This window comes from Microcaecilia unicolor, chromosome 11 (genome assembly GCF_901765095.1).
Source record: "Microcaecilia unicolor chromosome 11, aMicUni1.1, whole genome shotgun sequence".
Lineage (NCBI taxonomy): Eukaryota > Metazoa > Chordata > Amphibia > Gymnophiona > Siphonopidae > Microcaecilia > Microcaecilia unicolor.
In genome coordinates this window covers 205506251-205529782 of record NC_044041.1, presented here as the reverse complement: position 1 = coordinate 205529782, position 23532 = coordinate 205506251, and the positions used below count along the sequence as shown (strand labels likewise).

Sequence of the window (23532 nt, the reverse complement as noted above, 5' to 3'; positions counted from 1 at the left end):
GGTAGGGAGGGGGCTTGGCATAGGGGTTGAGGAAGATTGTTCCAGGCATAGGGTGAGGCAAGGCAGAATGAGCGGAGCCTGGAGTTGGCAGTGGTGGAGAAGGGTACTGAAAGGAGGGATTTGTCCTGTGAGCGGAGGTTACGGGCGGGAACATAGGGGGAGATGAGGGTAGAGAGGTAGTGAGGAGCCGCAGACCGCAACTTACGGATCCAGCTTCTCCTACATAAGCACGCAACTGTGGAATGCACTACCGAAAGCCATAAAAACAACGTACAACCACCTTAGCTTCCGGAAATCATTAAAGACCATCCTGTTCGAAAAGGCATACCCTACTGACCCAACTTTAAGTGCCTAAACCCAGCAACACAACGAACCCAAAGCCCGTAATGAACACTGTATAACTCTTCTCTGCGATTCTCCTAATGTGTCTGTAACACATGAACCTCTTTGATAATAACATCATTTGGTATTTGTTTCATCACAGGAGGCGACTAAGTACTATGTAAGACACATTGAGCCTGCAAATAGGTGGGAAAATGTGGGGTACAAATGTAATAAATAAATAAATCTTTAAGGCAGTTAAGGACTAAATGATAAGAGACAGCTGCATAAAGCCAGATATCCAACGCTGGTACCCGGACGTAGCCTGGCATTGAATATCTGGGAATGACACTGGTGGTGGCTAAAAACCCCCCAAAACAGCTCACTGTCACTGGCTCAATATTGATCCATTAAACTCTAAGCAGTTTACAAAGAGCTTAAAATATAACTGGGGGGAGGGGGATCAACATACACAAACATACATGAAAATTAAAAGAAAACATAACATAGCCACAAAAGGTCACAAAGAAGATGAGGGGAAATCACGGAAGGGACATCAAAAACTCCTTATTTATTTATTTTATTAGGATTTATTTACCGCCCTTTTGAAGGAATTCACTCAAGGCAGTGTACAGTAAGAATTAGATGGCTGAGGGGAGATATAGGTCTATAAAATAATGAGTAGAGTAGAATGGGTAGATGTAAATCGCTTGTTTAATCTTTCCAAAAATACTAGGACTGGGGGCATGCGATGAAGCTACAAAGTAGAAAATTTTAAACAAATTGGAGAAAATATTTCTTCACTCAACGTGTAATTAAACTCTGGAATTCGTTGCCAGAGAATGTGGTAAAGGCGGTTAGCTTCCTAAAAGAAAAGTCCATAAGCCATTATTAAGATAGACTTGGGGAAAATCCACTGCTTATTTCTGGGATACTGTAAAACTTCTATGTGGCACTCTACTTACTCCGTGTGAACAACTCAAAAAATCAACAAAAGTAGAGAACAATAAACTGATCACTCAATATATGTGTTTCAGGGGAAGTCTCATATTGTCGCTTTAAATAGCCGGTTCTGCTGCCGGTTTCCTGCGACTGTTCTAGTCATAGACAACCCCCTACCATCCACATAAAAATTTTTGTGCTTTTTTTCTTTTTCTTTTCCTTTCTAATGTGTCCAAAATAATAACCAAAACGTGTGCAATCGAGTGATCACTATTAAATCAGTGGAAGTTAAATTGTCTTGCTTTGAATTTATATAAACCGCTTTCAAACATTCAAACACTTATCTGTATGAATCTGTCTTGAGCGATCCCAGGAGCCCTTATTGTCCCGACAGGTCCTGTTTCGCTATGGAGCTTTGTCAAGGGACAGTCGGTCTCATCTCCTAGGAATGCTTATCGCTCACTGCCTCAAGTTTTGGTTATTATTTTGGACACATTAGAAACGAAAAGAAAAAGAAAAAAAAAAGCACAAAAATTTTTATGTGGATGGTAGGGGGTTGTCTATTATTTCTGGGATAAGCAGCATAAAATGTTTTGTACTTTTGGGGGGATCTTGCCAAGTATTTGTGACCTGGATTGGCCACTGTTAGAAACAGGATGCTGGGCTTGATGGACCTTTAGTCTGTCCCAGTATGGTAATACTTATGCTCTTAAGTCAAATATAAGCAATAAACATTTACAGCAGTAATCTCAATCATATTCAATTGCAGGATAAAGCCAGCCCTGGGGGGGGGGGGGGGGGGGGGGGGGGCAAGGAACCGAGTCACAATGGGCAAACTGAAAAGCGGCTTTACAGTAGAAACCTTATAGTAGAGATTTAAGTTTATTGACTGAGGGGAAGATTATTCCACAGGATGGGGCAGAGATGCTAAAAGGGAGTTTCATGGTCAAAGCAAAGGCAGTGAAGAGAGGGGGATGTGAAGAGTTCAGGCAGATGAATAAGGTGTAAGGAAGGTAGCCAAGAATGCCGGAAGACCTGAGGACTGGATCTGCTGCTGAAGATGAGAAACTTCTAAAGGATTCTGTAGCCTAGGGGGAGTCAGTGTTCATACAAGAAGAAGGGAGTGACATGGTCCAATTTCTTTTCAACCAATGGTGATAACTGGGGCTAGAAGGAGAACACAGAGTGATGAAGCTTACTGAATGAATCTTCCGTTTCTATTTCCGGTATATAACAAACTTAGTAATTAGCAGACTTCAGTAATGGGTCTTTGTGTACCTCCATGTGCTGAAGGCCAACCAAATCCTGCCCCCTCCGACAAGAAGTTTGCTTCAGAGGGATGTGGTAGTGCAGGGCTGGAACACACCCAGGTACTGAAAGACAACATATACATTTTGGAGGGTGGTGGTAGGATAGTGATGGTGGGATGGTGGTGGCAGCAGCAAGGGAAGGGGGAGATGCTGGACATAGCAGAAAAGGGGCAAAGAGAGATGCTGGACACAGTAGGGGAGGGGAGATATCCTAGAAATGGCATAGGGGAGACTGGGGAGGAAAGGAGAGATGCTGGACTCTGAGGAGGGAGGGGCAAATGGCTGAAGGTTTGCCTAGGGCATTATGTACCCTTGGCCAGCCCTGGTAACCAGTGTCCCCAATATTCTTCTCCCTAGTAATGCCCATGTATGCTATTAGTGAATCTCACAACAGCCTGTTACCATCTCATAGTATTCACAGAAATCTTCCAAGGAGGCACTTGTAATATAAGAATTGCATTCTGCAAGGATCTGCCTGGGGGAGGGGAGGGTGGATTCAGTAAGAGACTGTGACACAGGATCAACAAAGCAGACCCTACATCCCTCTGGTTTGTGAGCCCCTCCAGCAGTCCCAGCACTTCATTTCCTTAATGTCATCAGATGTCATGAACTCTTACCGGAAACCACGGAGTGACTGGGGAAGCTGATAATGCACGACAGCAGTCACCCAAGTCACAAGAGCGTTGAGCACTGACTCAGCCACTTAGACACTTCAATGAAAGACCCGCATTAAGCAGAGAGGGCATGTGAGCAGAGAAAGGGTCTCGGTGACTAAAGCCACAGTCATTGCAGGACCTGTTGAAGATCAAAAGTGAATTGAAAGAGGGCTCTGTCCCAGTCAGCAGAACTTCATGGGTCACGTGCTGGAGAGAGGGTGAAGATTCAGACTGAGGAGGGCTACAGTAGACACAACCAGACATTTTGGACAGAGACAAAACTGCTTTGCTGTGAGCAAATGCTTGGCTGGTGTGGGAGGGAGGGGGGAGAACAGGCACCCTCACTTCCTGTGTGTCCTGCTGTCATTGGACTGAGACACAATCCCCTCTCCACTGGCTGTGAGGGTGCAACTCTGCTTTGCTGAGGGCATGAAAAGCCATTCTTGCAGGACTGTCCATGCAGGGCTGGTGTTAGACATTTGGGGACTCAGTGCAGAAACCGTGGAGGGGGCCCAAAAGGTGGCCTCCAACTTATGCCTCCTTTAGCTTCAGGCAGGTTTGAGACCCCCTATGGTACGGGGGCCCAGGGCCCCCCCTAACACCAGCCCTGCGTCCATGTGTCTCTCTGATCTGAGCAGGTTCATTTCTGGTCCAGTGCCACAAATACTGGCTGATGTCTGATTTTTCCCTTCTCCATTTCACAGCCAGAAATCTCTGATGCTTGTCCCGGGCTTTCTTGAATCCTAGCTCCACTAAGTCCCCTGAGAGTTCATTCCATGTAACCCTTTACGTGATTTAACCCCCTTAGAACTTCATACCAGGAACCTCTGAAAAAAGTACCTTTAATGTTCATCTTGCCACTTTTGTGGAACCAATTTGACTGCCCCTATCGGAACCCTATCGGATTGTCTATTAGATTGTAAGCTCTTTGAGCAGGGACTGTCTTTCTTTGTTAAATTGTACAGCGCTGCGTAACCCTAGTAGCGCTCTAGAAACGTTAAGTAGTAGTAGTAGTACTAGCACTGCAATCTCCCCTTCCCCACCTAGACCAGACTTTTTTTTAATGACGCGTTTATTATAGAGTCGCTCTACCTACTCCCACAATCCCTCCTCTTCTTCTCCTGACAATTCCCTTTCTCTTGGCTTTCCTATAAGGATTGGCATTCTTTTCCTATCTTTTCTTATGTTTTAAGAAGGCCGGCGAGCTGCATAGCGAGCAGCCGCAAATGGCGGCTGCCTAGCGGTAGCTCCTCCCGGGCTCGCACAGCATTCCGGCTTCCCCGCCTAAGATGGAGTGATGTCACAGGTGACACCAGCATGGATTGGCGGGGAAGCCGGGAAAGGGGTGGTATTATGGCCTGGCAGCGTGAAAATTTCAAATAAAGGGCTGCTGAGGAGGCAGGGAGGCCTCTTTGGCGGCAAGCAGCAGAACTTTGTCGCCTCTTGCATTCCAGCAGCCGCGATCGTTCCCCGCACCATGGAGCCTGCGTTGCCGGCTAGCCCTGCTTGATGACACCCGTCTTCGCCCGCCCCAGACGCCACAACAACCTACCCGAAGCTCCGATCCCAGCCGACACTATCGCAGGGTTTCAGTGGTTTACTGATCTGCCCCGTTGGCTAGGAGCGCACCCAGCCGATGCACTCCACTCGCTCTGAGCGGTGAGTACCGAGCGCGGCAGGAGAGCCGGAGGAGTGATAGGGGGAATGTGCTCCCCAGCTGGAAAGGCATGGCGGGGATGGAATGCCTCTACGGCATAGAACTTAGGGCTCGGGTGCTTCCTAGGGGTTATGGTGATGTATTTTAATAAAGCTGCGGCCATTTATTCCCAAAAGAAAATGTGTTTGACTTAGTCATTGTGTGTAGTATGCGTGTGAGATGGGGACGAGAGCGTGTGCAGCCTGCCCATGTTATTTTTTCTTTGTTTTTGTAAATAGCCTTGTTATTGTCAAAGGAAAGGTGGTATATCAAATAGAGTAAACTATAAACCATCTCTTTCCCTTTCTCTGCCCCCCTCCCACAAGTTCAGTATATCTTTCTCCCTCCCCCCCCCCCACCCTTATGTGGGTCTGGTATCTCTCCCTTACCCTTCAAATTAGCAAGGTTTTTGCTGCCAGCGATAAAGCAGCCGAGGCCTTCCCTTTGCTGCGTCCCACCTATGCGGCAACAGGAAGTTGCATCAGAGAAGGCGGATCACAGTAGAAAGCAGGTTATAAATACTCAAGAAAAGATTATATTGGACCTGTGGGGGGAGGAGGGAGGCAGAAAGAGATGCCAGACCCATGGGGTGTGGTAAGAGACAAGCACCTAAGGGAAAAAACAGCACCTGATTGGCTTCCAGACAGAATGAGCCTGAGCCAAAAATGGGAGGATCTATGTCCATCCAGGGCCATCCTCAGCTAAGCAAACAAAAGAGGAAGAAATGGAACCTCACTAACAGAACACGTCCCCCCCCCTTGAAAAAAAAGAAAAGAAATGAAGCTTTGTATACCCCTACTTACGAGCTCCAGCGTCAAAAACTTTGCTAAAGTCGTCACTGGTACAGTTTCTGCCAAACACTTTTATAAGTGATATTGCGAAAGAGATATCAGGGTGATCCCACAATGTGGAACTAGCTAGACACCCTGGAAGATGTGGAAAATATGAGGAGGGGGTCTAGCGAAGCTTCAGGAATGGTCTAGAGTTTAACTGCCAAGACTTAATGCTAAAAAGTGCAGGGCAAACCCTCAGGAGGATAGCGGTGAAGTACTTTTAGGATTTATGCCTGTGGTTTATTCATTTCATTCATTCATTCAAGTATTTATATACCACTTAGACCTAAGCGCTTTGCAGTTTCATTTTACAAGTACTGAGTCTGTCTCTAGTGGGCTTACAATCTAAATAGTACTTCTGTTGTGCTTAGGGCAATAGAGGGTTAAATGACTTGCCCAGGGTCACATGGAGCTGCAGAGGGAATTGAACCCGGTTCCCCAGGTTCTTAACCCACTGCTGACCATCAGGCAGCAGCAGGAATTGAGCCCAGTTCCCCAAGGTCCACAACCCGCTACACCAACCATTAGGCCACTTCTCCTCCTGGACCAAAGCAGAGTACCAACAACATGGGAAAAAGCATGAAAGACCAAGAGCCAGGGAAATTAAGCCAACTGGGTAGATAAAGCAGTGGTGAAAGCCTAAAGGATGCATAGGGAGAGGAATGGTCAGCAGGAAAAAGGAGGTGATAGGAAGTCTCTACTGAGACAGAGAACTGGGTATAGAATTCCAGAATGTGCACCTTCAAAAAAGAAATTGAAAAGCCAATGGATGTGAGGCAATATTGTCTTGTGCATTGGAAAGGAAACTGGTTAATACATTGAAAACAGAGTAAGACTAAATGGTCAATTTTCTCAATGGCGAAAGGTGAAGCGTGAACTGTGCCAGCAATCAGGAAAAGTGAAATTGAGTAATCAATTTGCAGGTGACCAAAAATTATTTAGTGTTGTTAAATCACAGGAGATTTGTCAGAAATTGCAGGAGGACCTTGGGAGGGCTGGGCATCCAAATGGCAACTGAAGTTTAATATGGAGAAGAGCAAAGTGATCACATTGGGAAGAATAATCCAAATTATAGCTACGTGATGCTAAAGTGTGTGTGTGTGTGTGGCCAAGTCACTTAACCCTCCATTGCTCCATGTAAGCCACATTGAGCCTGCCATGAGTGGGAAAGCGCAGGGTACAAATGTAACAAAAATAAAATAGATACTATTGGAGATTCTACATGGAATGTTGCTACTATTGGAGATTCTACATTGGAGATTCTACATGGAACGTTGCTACTATTGGAGATTCTACATGGAATGTTGCTAGTGCAGGATGTCAGACTCACAGAAGCAGAAGCCTGCGCGGCCACATTGGTGATCTGCAAGGGCCGACTTCTACATGGAATGTTGCTAGTGGAATAGCAACTTCAGGCACAGGCAGCTCCTTGTGACTCTGGGCAAGTCACTTAACCCTCCATTGCCCCATGTAAGCCGCATTGAGCCTGCCATGAGTGGGAAAGCGCAGGGTACAAATGTAACAAAAATTAAAAAAAAATTTACTCTCTCAAGAAGTAGAGAAACCAGGGTAAACATCATGAAGTTACTAAGTAGTACATTTAAAAGAAATAGGACAAATTGTTTTTACTTCATTCACTGCATAATTAGCTCTGGAATTCATTGCCGGAGGACGTGGTAAAAAAAAAACCCAATTAGCATAGTTGGGCTATAAAAAGATTTGGACAAGTTCCTGGAGGAAACGGCCATAAATTGTTATTAAGGTAGAATTGGGGAAATCCACATTTGGGATCCTCCCAGGTACTTGTGACTTGGATTGGCCTCTGTTAGAAACAGGATACTGGGCTAGATGGACCATAGGATCTCTAAGGGAGTGATAAGGACAGTACATGACATTGATGGGCATAGGCCATTTGGTCTTTACCTGCCTACATTTTTCTCTGTTTCATGAGATTGCTAACTTGTAATCCTCACCTCTCTCATTTAGATATCCTTGCCTTTGTGATTTTTAAACATTTATTTACTTTAATTTCTTATACACAGCCTGAAAGCTATTGAAGCGGTGTGCGTTCAGGAACATTGGGTACTGGTAATTTTGGTAATCTCATACTGTAATTTGAAGACACTGTTTAAAATATGTTTTACACGCCCCTGCATTCTTTGTCGCAAAAGGGTAAGGGGGTAGGGGATAATAGGGTGATAATCCCAGAATGTACCAGCTCCAGTGCGCCGAGTCCAAAGTCACATCTCTGCTGCCACCTAGAGGTCAAAGGATGGAACAAGGGCTCCAGCTACAGCCACAGACTGGCTAGACAAGCAGAATCCCATCTCTGCTTACGGAGGAAGATGGGGTGGCCTTATGTCTGTCTGTCCATGCATTTAGCAGAAGAACTTGGAAATCTACCTTCAGGAAAAGCAGGGCAATAATCTAATTTTGTGCCAGCAAAGACAGTCAGTGGGGCACAGGGCTGGGCTGATTCCCTGGAATCAGACCAGAGCTGGATTTAAAGATCTGGCACCCACAGATGAGTGAGAATCACGAGAGGGGCAGAGGAAGGCCAGTTTGTGCCTGTGTCTCGGCACAGGTACATGGCCTATGGTACGCAGAAAGCGGCTCATCTTTGGTCTGCACTCTTGACACCCTAGCCAGTTGCCTATTCCTAAATGCAGACCTGACCCAGAGTTTGATAGTTTTATTTATTTAGATTTTGCACACACCTTTTTCAGTAGTTGCTCAAGATGAGTTACAGTCAGGCACACTGGGCATTTTTCTGTCCCAGGAGGGCTCACAATCTAAGGTACAAACTTAGATTGTGAGCCCTCCTGGGACAGAGAAATAACTGTGCCTCCTTGGAGGGTTAAGTGACTTGCCCAAGATCACAAGGAGCAGCAGTGGGATTTGAACCGGCCACCTCTGGATTGCAAGACCAGTGGCTCTAACCACTTGGCCACTCCTCCACTCCTTCTGTGATCGGAAACAGGTCTTTCATTAGGACGTTTCTTTAAATATTATGACAAGCTGTCTTGGAATCATACGTTCAGGCTGGTTCCTGATGTGACAAAAGGCCTGGCCTGCGCTAGATAAGGGACGCTTTTCTTTTTTCAACTTTCCTTGCAACTGCACAGCGAACTATCAGCTTGTGAAACGGGTGCTTTTGATTGCATTTTTAAGTCACAAAAAGGCAGGTCCTATGCCGATGACTGATCAATGCTTGTTTGAATGTTCAGCTAGCTGTGAGATTTAGGACGAAGCTCAAAGACTGGTTATTTTCCTCTGATATATGGACTCGGATCTCTCTCTGGGGACTCTAGATGCATCTTTTCCTTTCTTTTATTTCACTGTGTGTGATCTGTAATTCTAAAATAACAAAACATTTAAAAAAAGGAAGGAAAAGAACACGCACACAGATGTAACAGCCTGGGGCAAACAGACGTTTACTGGACTACAGCCTGCTCTAATGAGAAATGGATGTCCGTGGACTGGTGACATCCAACATGAACATTCATTTTACAAAATGCAACGTCCAAACTCTGAATGGGGCGAAACAAGGGACATGTTATGAAATGGCCGCACAGCCCTCCATGCAGAGTTCAGGAATAGTCTAATGGTTAAAGCAGTGGGCTGAGAATGAGTCCCACTTCAGCTGTTTGGTTTTTTTTGTTTATCTTTTAAATCATGAGTCCTCCAGGGTCAGAATGCCTATCATACCTGAATGTACACCGTTTCTCATGCATTCAGACACAGCAGGCATTTTCTGTCCCTGGAGGGCTCACAATTAAAGAAAAAAGAAAATCACAAGAGGTGAAGTGGGATTTGAGTCTGGGACCCCTGGTTCTCAACCCACTGCGTTAACCGTTAGATCTCCATTCAGAGTTAAGGAGTAGCCTGTTACCAAGTGAATTTTAGAAAGATTTTAGTAACATGAACGTCTATAGTTCCTAAAGCTGTCAAAGAGCCCTGTATCCCTTGCTAGTTTCACACTTGAGGGAGGGAGGGAGGGAGGGAGGGAAGAGGACATCAAGCAACCTCTGGGAGATTAAGGTGTCCTGCTTTAATCCCTCCAATGGACAGATGCTCAATCAGAGCTCATTCCTGTAACTTGGATGTGTCACGTACCAGGTCTAAATGACAATCTCCATCTTTTTGGATATGGACATCCCTTTCTGAAATCGGATTTGAATATCTCTATTTTGGTCCTTTCCTACTCCCACCCAAAACACACCCAGGCCAAGGCCCCTTGCCATATGGATGTTCTGCAACTTTAGACGTCCATATCCTGGGTCATAAAATCAGGATTTGGGCGTCCATGAAAGATGGATATCTAAATGCCAGTTTTCAGACTTCCATAACACAAAGACAACTTCTAAAACAAAGGTCATAGTATAGCAAAACATTTTTCAGAGCATAACAAGAATGGTTATCTTTCAATACTAAAATAAAAGAGACAAAGCCAACTTTCTACTTAAAACTTTAATGAAAGCAATAAGTTAATAAGTTAATAAAGTGAGGTACTATCATTTCAGAAATAAGTTGAACAATCCCCATCTATCCGATTTGCCTTTTACTGTACCCCCCTCCCCCCCTACTGAGCTATATAAAACATGGCAGCTCTAGGCCTGGAAGACTCAGCCAGTGTGGAACTCGCTGGCGCCCTCTCTCACTCAGGGTCATTGGAACAAATGATAAGACTGCAGACCAAGGCCAGCTCCCATGCACAGACATGCAAAACATTCAGTGAGCAGGCGGGCAGGCTGCAGGGTGGCATGCAATGTTCAGGCATGAAATGCAGGCAAAATTCACATCTGTCATACAGTATAGGAAGGAATGGTAGATGGATGGAAGGAAGGGAAGGGGTCCCAGAGGCAGCATGCTGGCTGTCAGTGTGAATATTTATAGAAACTGCTCTGTTCTGCAGCCCTGAGCCCCTCAGTGCTCAACACACTCTACCTTTTAGCATGCCAAACGCCATCACAGAAGGCAATGTAAGAGTGCCACACACTACCGGGGCAGGGACCAGGTTGCAACGCAGGCCAGTAGCTCAGGAATGCAGAAATCTGCTCACCTAGTGTTGGCACTGTATATATTTGTGGTCAGGATCCGTGGGAGGATGCAGGATGCATGAGCAGAGGGCTGAAGTTAAAAATCAGAGCATTTGCAGATTCTACTCTGGGGACGAGCAGAGAGGGTCAGAGACTGGGGCAAAGGATAAGTGTTAGAGAAGTCAGTGCATGTGCAGTCTCTTTAAGTGACTTCAGGGGCTTTATCACTGCCCCACTATCCAGGGAATGCACAGTAAGGGATGAGGCTTCTCAAACACCTGGATTCCAGGTACTGTGACAGAACCAACCTTCTACAGCTGGGGCCACCAGACAGATCCACAGCACAAAGGCCTGGCCTCTCATGCAGTGCATTCTGTTACATGTAGTCTTGTCTGCCTGAGATCTGTATTGACAATGCTGCTCACAGACCCTTCACTGGCTTGTGTGGGCCTATTCAGCATCGACCTATCTCCCTAGTTCCTGCAGAAGAAGCACCAGCTTGTACTGGGGACACAGGCACTAGAATCTAATTAATTAACACTAAGACCTAAGTTACAAGGGTGTTGGGTTTGTCTCCTAGAAGGATGCTGAATTAATGTGAATAACCCTTACTAAATCATTTTCTATCAGCTAGCCATGCCTGGCTGGACCCAAAGCCAGCAGACGGTACTAGCTATGTGCCAGGGCTGGAAAAGACACAGTCTGTGGAATACTGGAAGTTGCCTCGAATCCCAGTGTAGGGCCTACAGGTGGAGTGATGGAGTTTGGTGAATTCCAGCTGTGAAAGGTGCAGAAGGCAAGAAAGGAGTCTGGAAGCGGAGTGTCATCTCCTAGAGAGACTTGTCCATCAACAAAAACTTCTCCCACTGGAAAATGGTAGAGCTGGACTGGAAATGACAATGAATAACGGAAGCCGGTATGTGCCAGCCGAAGGACTGAAGCATTTTTAGAATAAAGCAGCCCAGAACGAGGCTCTTTTCATGCTCAGAAACTCATCCAACTCCTAAACCTAACAAGAAGTTAAACCTCCTGGCAGGTCTTGTGTCTTTGGAATGAGTAATATTGTCTCTAAGTTGCATTAGGTGTTGCAAAGGACCTAGACGTGTTGAGGGGATTTCAAAGGCCCCAGAATGTAAGACCAGATGCTGATCTCACCTGTGCTTTTTGTTTCTAGTAGTCAAGATGGTGGACGCTACACAGAGATTTTCCCAATCTAAGGTTGGGACATGGAAGATGCATAATCCACACAGAATGAGCTGATGCTTGGGCAGCCATCTGTCCTGAATATGGAGGAACAAGCCATAAAGGAATAGAAACAGCCCTGCAAAACATTCATTTCAATGCGGCTCTCATTACTCTTGCCAGGTCTCTCCTGCCCCTATGTCTGCGCCTGTGGTAAATGACAAGTCTTTGCATAGAAGGCTGGCACAGATAATGCATTCTCTGACTCACAAAACCTGCGAGACAGCGCCCACCCCAGGTTTTAAGACTCCTTCCAAACCAAACCTCACTGTGGGACAGACTGACGTCTTCAGTAGGACATAGAGAGGACGGTGTTTCATGTTTCTCTGGCATGCCGTCCTGCAGAAGCAGTGCTCTCTTTCTCCACCGAGACTTGTCTGTTGAATTTCCTGATGCTTGTAGGAGGCACTTTCTGATGATGCTGTGGAGATGGTGGAACAGGAGCTTCTTGGCCGTCTTTTTCCAGTGCTTGATCTCCCTGCCCAGTCTTGTGCTCTCTGTTTTGTGGGTGACATGGAGAGAAGCTCCTTTTCAGCCACACAAAAGAAAGCCCCACCACGTCCATTCTCATAGTCCTTCGCTTTGAAATGGTGCTCAGGAGATGACTTTAATCCATGACTGATGACAGAAGGGGCTGGTCCATTATTGAGGTTTGGAAGACAAAGAAGGGCTCTAAATTGAGTTTGCTAGCACCCAAATACAGAACAGAGAGCTCAAGGAGACACTTCTCCCTGCCTGTAGCCTTCTGAAGTTGCAGTTTGCCGACTCCCATTCCTCAGAGTTGGCTGTGAGTTTGGATCATTCACAGAGTTTGAATGAGTCAGTATTACTGGAGGCCTCAGTCAATGTTGGCGCTGGCTGATCGTGAGATATTTAATGTCTGGGCAGACATGGAAATGTCACCCTGGTCAACGGGGCTGTGATAGTCAGAGGTAATGTCCTGGTCAATGAGGGGCATCTGCAGGGTGGCCAGAGTGAAGGAGCTGACTGAACCTTTCCTCAGACACTGCGAGTAAATTCCCAGCAGCAAGTCCAGCTTATGCTCTATAGACTGCACCTGTAGGAGGACAAGAGAAGCTGTGTGAAGAACGCTGATTGTGCACCCCATCTCTACCCTTTGTCCTTTAGATTGTAAGCTCCTTTGAGCAGGGACTGTCCTTCTTTGTTAAACTGTACAGCGCTGTGTAACCCTAGTAGCGCTATAGAAATGTTAAGCAGTAGTAGTAGTACCCTGCTCAGCACCTGCCTTTGCACCTCACCCCTGATCATCACACCCACCACCTATGCACCCCACTCCTGATTACCACACCCAGCACCCACCTATGCACCCCACTCCTGATCACCACACCCAGCACCTATGCACCCCACTCCCGATCACTACATCCAGCACCTCCCTATGCACCTCACCCCTGATCACCACACCCAGCACCTATGCACCCCACTCCCGATCACTACATCCAGCACCTCCCTATGCACCTCACCTCTGATCACCACATCCAGCACCCACCTATGCACCCCACTCCTGATCACCACACCCGGCACCTATGCACCCCACTCCTGATCACCACACCCAGCACCTATGCACCCCACTCCTGATCATCACACCCAGCAACTGCCTATGCACCCCACTCCTGATCACCACACCCAGCACCTGCCTATGCACCCCACTCCTGATTATCACACCCAGCACCCACCTATGCACCCCACTCCTGATCACCACACCCACCACCCACCTATGCACCCCACTCCTGATCACCACACCCACCACCCACCTATGCACCCCACTCCTGATCACCACACCCAGCACCTGCCTATGCACCCCACTCCTGATTATCACACCCAGCACCCACCTATGCACCCCACTCCTGATCACCACACCCAGCACCTATGCACCCCACTCCCGATCACTACATCCAGCACCTCCCTATGCACCTCACCCCTGATCACCACACCCAGCACCTATGCACCCCACTCCTGATCACCACACCCAGCACCTGCCTATGCACCCCACACCTGATCACCACACCCCTGCCCACCACTTATCTGTGCACCCTGGTCCTACTTACCACATCCAGCACTGGGTGTTATGTGCACCCTGTTCCTGCTCCCTTCACCTGCCTGTTCACCCAAGTCCCTGTCCAGCACCTGCATGTGACTCCGCAGGACCTGCTAAACTCAGCACATATTTCCCCCGCACACCAGGCCCAGTACCTGTTTGTGAGTCCTGTTCCCATCCATCTCATTCCTATCACACAAGGTGTCTATCTTTGTACCTTGTCCCACTTACCAAGCTCTGCTATTAGTGTTATGGAGCACCTGGACCCCCTCCCAATCAGCAACTGCTCCTCTTAAGGGAGACTGGAATCTGCATGGGCCCCTTGGTGCCTCTGAGAAAAGTGCTAAGTACGTAGGACCATCTGTCCCTTCCTTTAAACATAAAAGAATGGGGTTACTAGAACGGGTTTTGCGAGTCCTGATGCTACTGAGCGCTCTACCTATAAAAGCCTACCATTCAGTGTACAGGAGACATCAGGCACTATCAGAACTTGCAGCTGGGGGTCTGACTGGTTTCCTACACAAGGAAAATAATTGGAATGCTGTCCAAGTGAAGGAATTTTCCACTGTTGTGTTCAGCTTCTGCTGCAGGTCTTCTGGGATTTGGGCAACAACAGTTTGCCAAGTGAAATCTGGAAGCAGATGAAGACGATCTTCCAGCTTAGGAAATGTTTGCCTAGATTTTTACACTGTTTAGTTGTTAATATACAGGTGGTTTCAGGCTTGGGGTCAATGTGAGGCATGAGAGATCCATTTACACAGGAAGAGCAGATACATCTTCCAGCACGTAATCACAGATACATCTAAAGCTTACTTATATGGAAAAAAATGCTGCAAAAATATCTCTCAGGTGTAAAGTCGCAGTGTTTAAACATCTCACAGGCTTTTAGTGCAGGCGGAGTCCATGGATGACTTTTATGCAGAGTAAGAAAATATAGCAAAAGGCAGCTGCTAACTCAGATCACATGAATCTCCCCACCTAGGATTCACCCTGCTTAGTTGTGCTGACCCCCCACCCCAAAAACTCATCCTGCACTGCTGTGCTGCTCCCACCTCCCCTAAAAAAAAATTCACTCTGCCCTGATGTGCTGCTGCCCCCCTCAAGATCTCATCCTGCCATGATGTGCTGCTGCCCCCCTCAAGCCCTCATCCTGCTCTGATGTGCTGTTCCCTCTTCCCCAGAATTCTCTCTGCCCCCCTCAAGATCTCATCCTGCCATGATGTGCTGCTGCCCCCCCTGAAGACCTCATCCTGCCCTGATGTGCTGCTGCCCCCCTCAAGATCTCATCCTGCCCTGATGTGCTGCTGCCCCCCTCAAGATCTCATCCTGCTCTGATGTGCTGCTGTTCCCTCTTCCCCAGAATTCACTCTGCCCTGATGTGCTGCTGCCCCCCTCAAGATCTCATCCTGCCATGATGTGCTGCTGCCCCCCCTGAAGACCTCATCCTGCTCTGATGTGCTGCTGTTCCCTCTTCCCCAGAATTCACTCTGCTCTGATGTGCTGCTGTTCCCTCTTCCCCAGAATTCACTCTGCCCTGATGTGCTGCTGCCCCCCTCAAGATCTCATCCTGCCATGATGTGCTGCTGCCCCCCCTGAAGACCTCATCCTGCCCTGATGTGCTGCTGTTCCCTCTTCCCCAGAATTCACTCTGCCCTGATGTGCTGCTGCCCCCCTCAAGATCTCATCCTGCCATGATGTGCTGTTCCCTCTTCCCCAGAATTCACTCTGCCCTGATGTGCTGCTGCCCCCCTCAAGATCTCATCCTGCCATGATGTGCTGCTGCCCCCCTCAAGATCTCATCCTGCCATGATGTGCTGCTGCCCCCCCTGAAGACCTCATCCTGCCCTGATGTGCTGCCGCCCCCCTCAAGATCTCATCCTGCTCTGATGTGCTGCTGTTCCCTCTTCCCCAGAATTCACTCTGCCCTGATGTGCTGCTGCCCCCCCTCAAGATCTCATCCTGCCATGATGTGCTGCTGTCCCCCTCAAGACCTCATCCTGCCCTGATGTGCTGCTGCCCCCCTCAAGATCTCATCCTGCCCTGATGTGCTGCTGCCCCCCTCAAGATCTCATCCTGCCATGATGTGCTGCTGCCCCCCTCAAGCCCTCATCCTGCTCTGATGTGCTGTTCCCTCTTCCCCAGAATTCACTCTGCCCTGATATGCTACCTTCCCCACCCAAGTCTTACCTGTTTCTCCACCTTTACTACCCGCCCCATCATGCTCAGCTCATCTGCAGGATCCAGGTCTGTGGAAGGAGGAAGCCCCTTTTCTCCCTTCTCACGCGACTTCTTATCGATAGGAATAGGGCCTCTGCCGATGATCTGATCCACACTGCACAGGGCAGACAAAGAAAGAGAGCTCAGGGTCTACCACAGATACACAGAGAGTGTGTGTCTCTTTTGTTGTGACTCCAAAGTCACAAGAGTCTCAGTATGTGAGTTTTTCATGCTATGATCCCCGCTGAGTTCATAATGTACAGGAGGTTGTCTTTCCTCTACCGCTTTGCTATCCTTAGATAGCTTCCTTTTTCATTTTAACAACTAGGCAGTCCTGGAAGCCAGGGCCAGCAAAGGAAAAGCAGAGCAGTGGAAAGGACAAAGTCCTGTCACTGCAGGTGATCTAAAGCTGCTGGGCAGGAAAGAGAAAGGGGCTGGTGCTAGGAGACAAGACTTATGATGGGAATGGGAAAGAGAGGCTAGGGGCCAACAATACCGAAGCAAGCGGGAGACGGAATCTCTTATGTAGGGGCTGAGGCTAGGGATTGCAAAAGGCAGATTATGAAGGCAGGTGGTGGAGGTGGCAGAAGGGATTGACGCTTGGAATAGGAGAAGGGTCTTGATATTGAGGTGGGAGGAAGGGAAATGGGACTTGATCTACCGCCTTTCTGAGGTTTTTGCAACTACATATATTCAGGTACTTATTTTGTACCAGGGGCAATGGAGGGTTAAGTGACTTTCCCAGAGTCACAAGGAGCTGCAGTGGGATTCGAACTCAGTTCCCCAGGATCAAAGTCCACTGCACTAACCACTAGGCTACTCCTCAATAGGGGCTCAGTAGCAGAGAGACTTATAGGGATCGAAGAAGGAATGTAATGTTGGGCTTGGGAGAAGAGGACAGAAAGCTAGGGGTGGAGCTAGGGATGGAGCTTGAGTCCCCCCCCCCCTCCCCAGCAAAAAGGCAATCCACTGCCCTCCCCCCCCCGTGGTCTTCTCTGGCAGCAAACCCTTCTAGTAGTACTCAGGGCGTTGGTTCCTGTTTCTGTGTGTGCCTCTGCTCCCCTCTCATGTGTAAAGCCAGGCGCCCTCTGCTCACCGGAACTGCAGGCTCTTGATTCTGCTGAGCATATCCAAGTGTCCAGCTGAGTATTGCTCAATCACATCCTTCACGTCATAGGGTCGCAAGGTCTCCTTAAACTTCCTCTTTGCTACCAGGAACTTCAGAATCCTATTATTCAGGAAAACAATGTTACACAACAATTAGGAGAGACACAAGGGTAGGCCAAGAGGAACCTTCTTTAGCACCCTGCAGAGACACACACTGGACATGTCCTCCTGACACTGGTTAGTTGCAGCTGCGGCTACGAGTTACGCCATTTGCTGACAGCAGCTCAGAGGCCTCCACGCCACTGGACGGATCTGTCTGGGACCCTGCTGTGTACTTGTGACCTGGTATGGCTATTGTTGGAAACCTTTCTTCTGACAACACTATGGCAATTCTTATGCTCTTAATGCTGAAAACATACACTGAAAAACCCAGGACTGCTTAATCAGGCCGGCTGGTGATTGGGAAGCAGCCCCACACTCTTCTGGGACTTTATTCCTGACCATATGATACAACTTAAATAAGATAGTATTCTATAAGCCAAGGTGCAGATCTTAAATGCTATTTGAGTCGTGATTGGAAGCTGATGCAAAGACCTCAATAATGGTGTAACCCTATCAAAATGATGAGCATTGCCCCATGGAAGCCGCATTGAGCCTGCCATCAGTGGGAAAGCGTGGGGTACAAATGTAACAAAAATAAATAAATAAAATCAGCCTAGTCGTCGTATTTTGAACCATTTGTAATCTTGTCAACAGCAACTTAGGGCTACCAACATAGCAAAAAAATTGCAATAATCTAATTGTGAAACCAGCAAACTCTGGACCACTAATTGAAAAACCTAAGAGTCCAACAACCTTCTGATTCTGCACAGTTTGCTCATTAAGAGAAAAGATTTTTTTTCTTTTTGATTGAAGAAGAAATCTGCAGCTCTGGTATACGTTGATCAATTTGACCAAATTAAAATTTGTTATCTTTAATTTAAAAAAAATGATCTGCTATCCAACTCTCAAGCTGTTGTATACAGTTTGCAATACTATCCGAGGTATTGGTAGGCATGTTACCCACAGGTAACAATATAGTTATGACATCTGAGTAAGTAAAGACCTTATAACCAGCTGATGAGAACACATAACCCAAGGAACTAGTCAACACATTAAAGACAGTGGGAGACAAAAGAGACCCCTGCGGAACTCCACAAGATGCTTCTAGGAAGATGAAAAGTTTCTGAAATCTTACTATATGTGATCTTTGATATAAGAAACCCTCAAACCATTAAAAAAACATAATCATGACTGCATAAGGCATTGATAATGCATTGTTACGCTTTGCCCCAGTATCAATGATTTAATTCCAAAGTTTGCATCTGAAAATTGTGATTGTGACCCATGTCCAGCTTGGTTATTAAGGGAATGACTAGAACATGTGATTCAGTGGTTAATTATGGACCAGGGCTTTTACCCTGATGCCCCTGAACAATGTTGATTAGGCCTTTGCTTAAGGATAGTAAAGGAGACATTTTAAACTGTTCAAATTACAGGCCTATCGCAAACATCATTTTTATTAAAAATTTTAGAAGCTGAAGTTGCTGGACAGAACCAACTTTTTATGGATACTTTAGGCCAAATTACAGTACAGAAACAGTGGTTGGAGCAATTACGGCTGTTGACAGAAACAGGGACTGCAGCTTTCTTGGTTCAAGTTGATATGTCCATGGTGGCATTTGAAATCTTCTTTGGAGATTTCAAGGGTAGTCGTTAATTGGGTTGTGGACTTACAAATCGTTAGTTGTTTAGGAAAGAAAAGAATCAACACATTAAAGAAAACAATATAAGGTGAAACCTATTTGTTAGACTAATTGAACACATATCTTGAATAGTTTTCAGGATTTAATACAGCCTTGCTCAGGTCTCTTTCCAGCGTGGTGTGTTTCCTGCAGACTTTTAAACCGGCTTGACTCTCTTAACATACAGTGTCAGCCACAGAGGCTGATCAAATATCATTTTTTAGATTCAGCACTGAAACCGGCCTGAAAGCCAGGTTCGGATTTTAGCTAGGTGGTAGGGCAGTGGTGAAGCATGGTCGTTGGGAAGGGAGGGGCAGACAGCGAGGGGGGATTTTTTGGTCGGATGTGGGGGAGAAAGTTTCTTTTTCATTTTCTGATAAGACCAAGCGGCCAATTTCAGTCGCAGATTCAGTTTTGGCAGAAACTGAAGATCCTGGGTCAGACTTTAATCAGCCAGCCACCGGTTCCACCTGCCTTATCATTCCCATATAGTTTTTACCCAGATATCACCGTCCCAGCGGTTATTCTTTCTCCACCAGGACTCTGAGATATCTGTGAAGGTAAATGACCCATCTGCCCACACATCTGCAGGTCTCGTGCAGGGGCGTAGCCAGAGCTCGGCGGGAGGGGGGTCCAGAGCCCAAGGTGGGGAGGCACCCTCCCCGCCAGCCTTAGTCTTCTTCAGCGCCGGTCTCCAGCGCATTCACTGATCTGTGTTGTGAGTCCTGATGTCAGGACTCACAGCACAGATCAGCGAACGTGCCGGAGACCGGCGCTGAAGAAAACTGAGGCTGGCGGGGGTTGGGGACCCCCACCAGCAAAGGTATCTTGTGGTGGCAGGTTGAAAGTGGCGGGGGGGGGGGGGGGGTCAAAAGTAGAGGGGGCCAGGACTAAATCTATGGGGGCCCATGCCCCCACCTAGCTATGCCCCGGTCTCATGGATAGTTTCTACTTGTGTGGTTGGCCAGAATAATCAATGCAAAATCACACAGGTAGTTTTGTTATTGTCCCACCTTCCCCAGCCTATCCTAGCCCCTGTAACTGCCTCCAGATGTGGGCATGGAGGGCTTCGTGCGTCACTCATTGAGTGGTAAAGCTGTGCTCTCCTTGTGGTAATGGGTTTTATGATGCTGCCTACTCACTGACCTGTGAGGAAGTATCCCCCAGGGTAGAGCTAGGAAGGGGTTTGCCCTGACATGCACACTTCTGAAAATTCAAACATATGCAAGTTGTAAATGAGTGCAGTTTCCTTGGGGTAATTTTCAAAACAGATGCACACACACACTTTCACTTTTAAATCTGGCCCAGTCCACGCACAGAAAAGCATAGGCACAGTTGTAAAAATACCCGCCTTTGTGCATATGCAGCCCTTGATACTGGGTGTGCGGGATGGAAGGAAGGGCCACTTTCTGCTCTCACACATCTCTTCATCCCCTCCCCCCCGGCATGTGCCCACAGGAACTTAGCACATACACACATACAATGTCTCTTGTGTTTGCAGACCTGAACCTTCTCTAAAGCTCCCCGTAAAACACAGGAATACATCTGCCGCTCCTAATCGCCATACACACACGCATACATCCGAGCCACACGTGAGCCGGGACAAGACCCGGTCATCCATGGTGCTCACCTGATGGATCTGATGAGTGTTTTCACTGCTGGCATTATGTCTTCCATGGTCAGGTCACTGGAAAATCCCTTTTCCTCATTGCTGTCCTCACCCTGTCCTTCAACTAAACACAACAATAGCAGCTCCAGGACATATGCAGCACAGTGCAATAGGTGTGCATACACTGTGTGGTTATGTGTACTGTATTATGTGTACGTGGGTACGCATGCCTCTTTCTGTGCGTGTGTATATGTACACAACATGCTCCGTGACTTGCCATCCACAGGCGGTCTGGCTTTCAGCCTCAGTGATGCCCGGAACCTGGTCCTGTCATTGAAGCTCCAGCTCTTCTGCACCTTGGTGGGGCTGGTCACCTCATTCATGGTCTCGGAACTGGGAGAAGGCCGAGTGGGGGGCGTCAAGTACTGCTTGCTTCTGCTCCCCTGCTTCTGGGAGCTGTTCGCACGGATACGATCCTTCAGCCCTATCTTACTGCTGTGAGAAAAAAGGCAAAGAGAGGGCTGTCGATTCTGGAAACCAACTGCAGGAGGGATGCCACTAATGGTCAGACTGAATGGTATCTGGATGGTCTTACAGACAAGTGGGCTAAGCCTCAATTTTGTTTGCATCTGGTGCATCAAGACATCAGTATTTACCTATAGACAAATGGACTAAGCTAAAAGCCAATAAATTTTCCAGATTTTTGCACGTAATTTAATGGGCTAATCCCCACTGGCCACATAGACAACTGGGCCAACTACCTCAGGTGTGAAAAATGGTATAACCCACTTGTCCATAAGGTGATCCATTTGTGCATTGGGCAGGGGAAGCATTGTTAGAAAGGGACACTGACAGTAGGGCCTGATTAAGAAGGGTGACCATCCCAGATTCCAAGTCAGAGAGGGGAAGCATGCTGTGAACACCTGAGCCCAAGAGGGAAGGGGGAGTGGGGCGTTGAAAACAACCTATGTTTGGGGTGCCTTTTTGTCAAGTGACTGTCCTACTAACTTGGAATTTGTGCATGAAGCAGGAGAGATACTGCTAGTGTGGGAGCAGAATGGAGAAGACAACGGGAGTCCCAAGCAAAGAGAAGACAATTTACATGTGATGCAACACTCAAGAGAGAATTCTGCAAACCCTCGGCACACACCAGGGATTGCAAAAGGTTAAGTCTATGGGTATGCAGCATTTCAGGAACATGAGGAGGTCAGAAAAACAGACTGTGCTAACACGAGACACTAAGGTGAGCCCCAAGTGTCTCACTACAGAGTAAAACACACCTTCTCTCAGGAAGATTAAACATGCAACACCATGAACATTACACCCAGACTGGAGCACTTAAAGGACAGCACTGGGAAAGAGTGGTCCTGTCTGATGGAAGTGGTCCTGACTCAAGACACACCCTGTCTGTGAATTATTTCAGTTTTTCCTTCCTACAAGGATACAAAGAGGAAGATGGGATAAAGACCTTTGCAATCAAGTCTGTTTCCTGCAAGGATTGTTAGGAAGGGAGGATCGTAAATAAATCGGATTGTAATAAACATTCATGCGACAAGTCCAGAAGCATCCAAACAGCAGAAATGTCAAATATTAGCAAATAAAGGGGTGGGTAGAAGAAAAAGAGAGAGAGAGAGAGAGCAATTCCTGCAGAAGACATCACAAATCCCTTTCCAAATTTGATAAAGTCAAAGAGCAGCACAGTGATTACAGTGGAAGGCTCAAGGCTAAGAACCAAGGAAACCAAAATTGAGATCCCACCGATGCTCCCTGTGACCTGGGCAAGTCACTTTTCCATCCATTACATGAAAGGCTGTCCGAGGACAAGGGAATTAAATATTGCATCTGAACTGGAATTTGGTTTTTTTTTTTGTTACATTTGTACCCCGCGCTTTCCCACTCATGGCAGGCTCAATGCGGCAGGCAATGGAAGGTTAAGTGACTTGCCCAGAGTCACACGGAGCTGCCTGTGCTGGGAATCGAACTCAGTTCCTCAGGACCAAAGTCCACCACCCTAACCACTAGGCCACTCCTCCACTTTGAGTTTAGATTTGAAAAAGGCGAATAATCAAATCTAAAAATCCAAGTTTAAAAGAACAGGTGGTAAAGTAGGAGAGAAATGATTGGGCGTGAACTTCAAAAGATCCAAGGAGAATGAATTAATACAGGGAAAGGGAGGGGAGGGGGTGAAGACAGAAAGAGGTGCCAGGCTGGTACTGCTTCAGACTTCCATCCCAGGAAATGCTTCCCCATTGCTAGGATAATCTAATCTAGCGTTCAAATATCAAGTGGGGGGGGGGGGGGGGGGGGGGAGGGGTTGCCTGCGGCAAGCTGGAGGTTTTGCCTAGGTTCCTGCCCTAAGAACCAGCCAAAGGTTTCTACATGAGAATCTTGCAAAAGGGAGATACCATGGCATTAATGATAAAAAGTGGACACCCTCATCCCTGGTACTTTTACCAAAAATCAAAGTAACAGTATGCCAGTAATTCTGATTAAGCACAAAGAATTACACCTGCGTTTTCTTCACACATAAAATTCTGTACATACTTCAGTCCCCCTCCCTCTTCCTGCCCCCTATGCATGGATATGCTGGACAATAATCAGAGTCAATTTACGTGCAGAAAAGCCGGTTTTATCTGTAAAATTGCTCTACCCCCCCCCCCCCCCCCCTCCATCTGCCTGGATTTATTAAATAAGCAAACATCAACACTTTAAGACAGCTG

General features: G+C 47.2%; 1 protein-coding gene across 2 annotated transcripts in view; it reads right to left on the bottom strand.

Moving 5' to 3' along the window:
* Positions 1 to 10290: 10290 nt before the first annotated feature.
* KCNQ4 (potassium voltage-gated channel subfamily Q member 4) overlaps positions 10291 to 23532 on the bottom strand; it is a 105325-nt gene continuing 92083 nt past the window's right edge. For both annotated transcript variants that reach the window (XM_030217462.1, XM_030217464.1), the window contains 5 exons: positions 21090 to 21307; positions 20834 to 20936; positions 17409 to 17540; positions 16283 to 16427; positions 10291 to 13096 (listed from right to left, as the gene is read on the bottom strand). In XM_030217462.1, the coding sequence (XP_030073322.1) occupies positions 12878 to 13096; positions 16283 to 16427; positions 17409 to 17540; positions 20834 to 20936; positions 21090 to 21307 (817 nt within the window). In that variant the 3' untranslated portion in view covers positions 10291 to 12877. The remainder of the gene's footprint in view (positions 13097 to 16282; positions 16428 to 17408; positions 17541 to 20833; positions 20937 to 21089; positions 21308 to 23532) is intronic.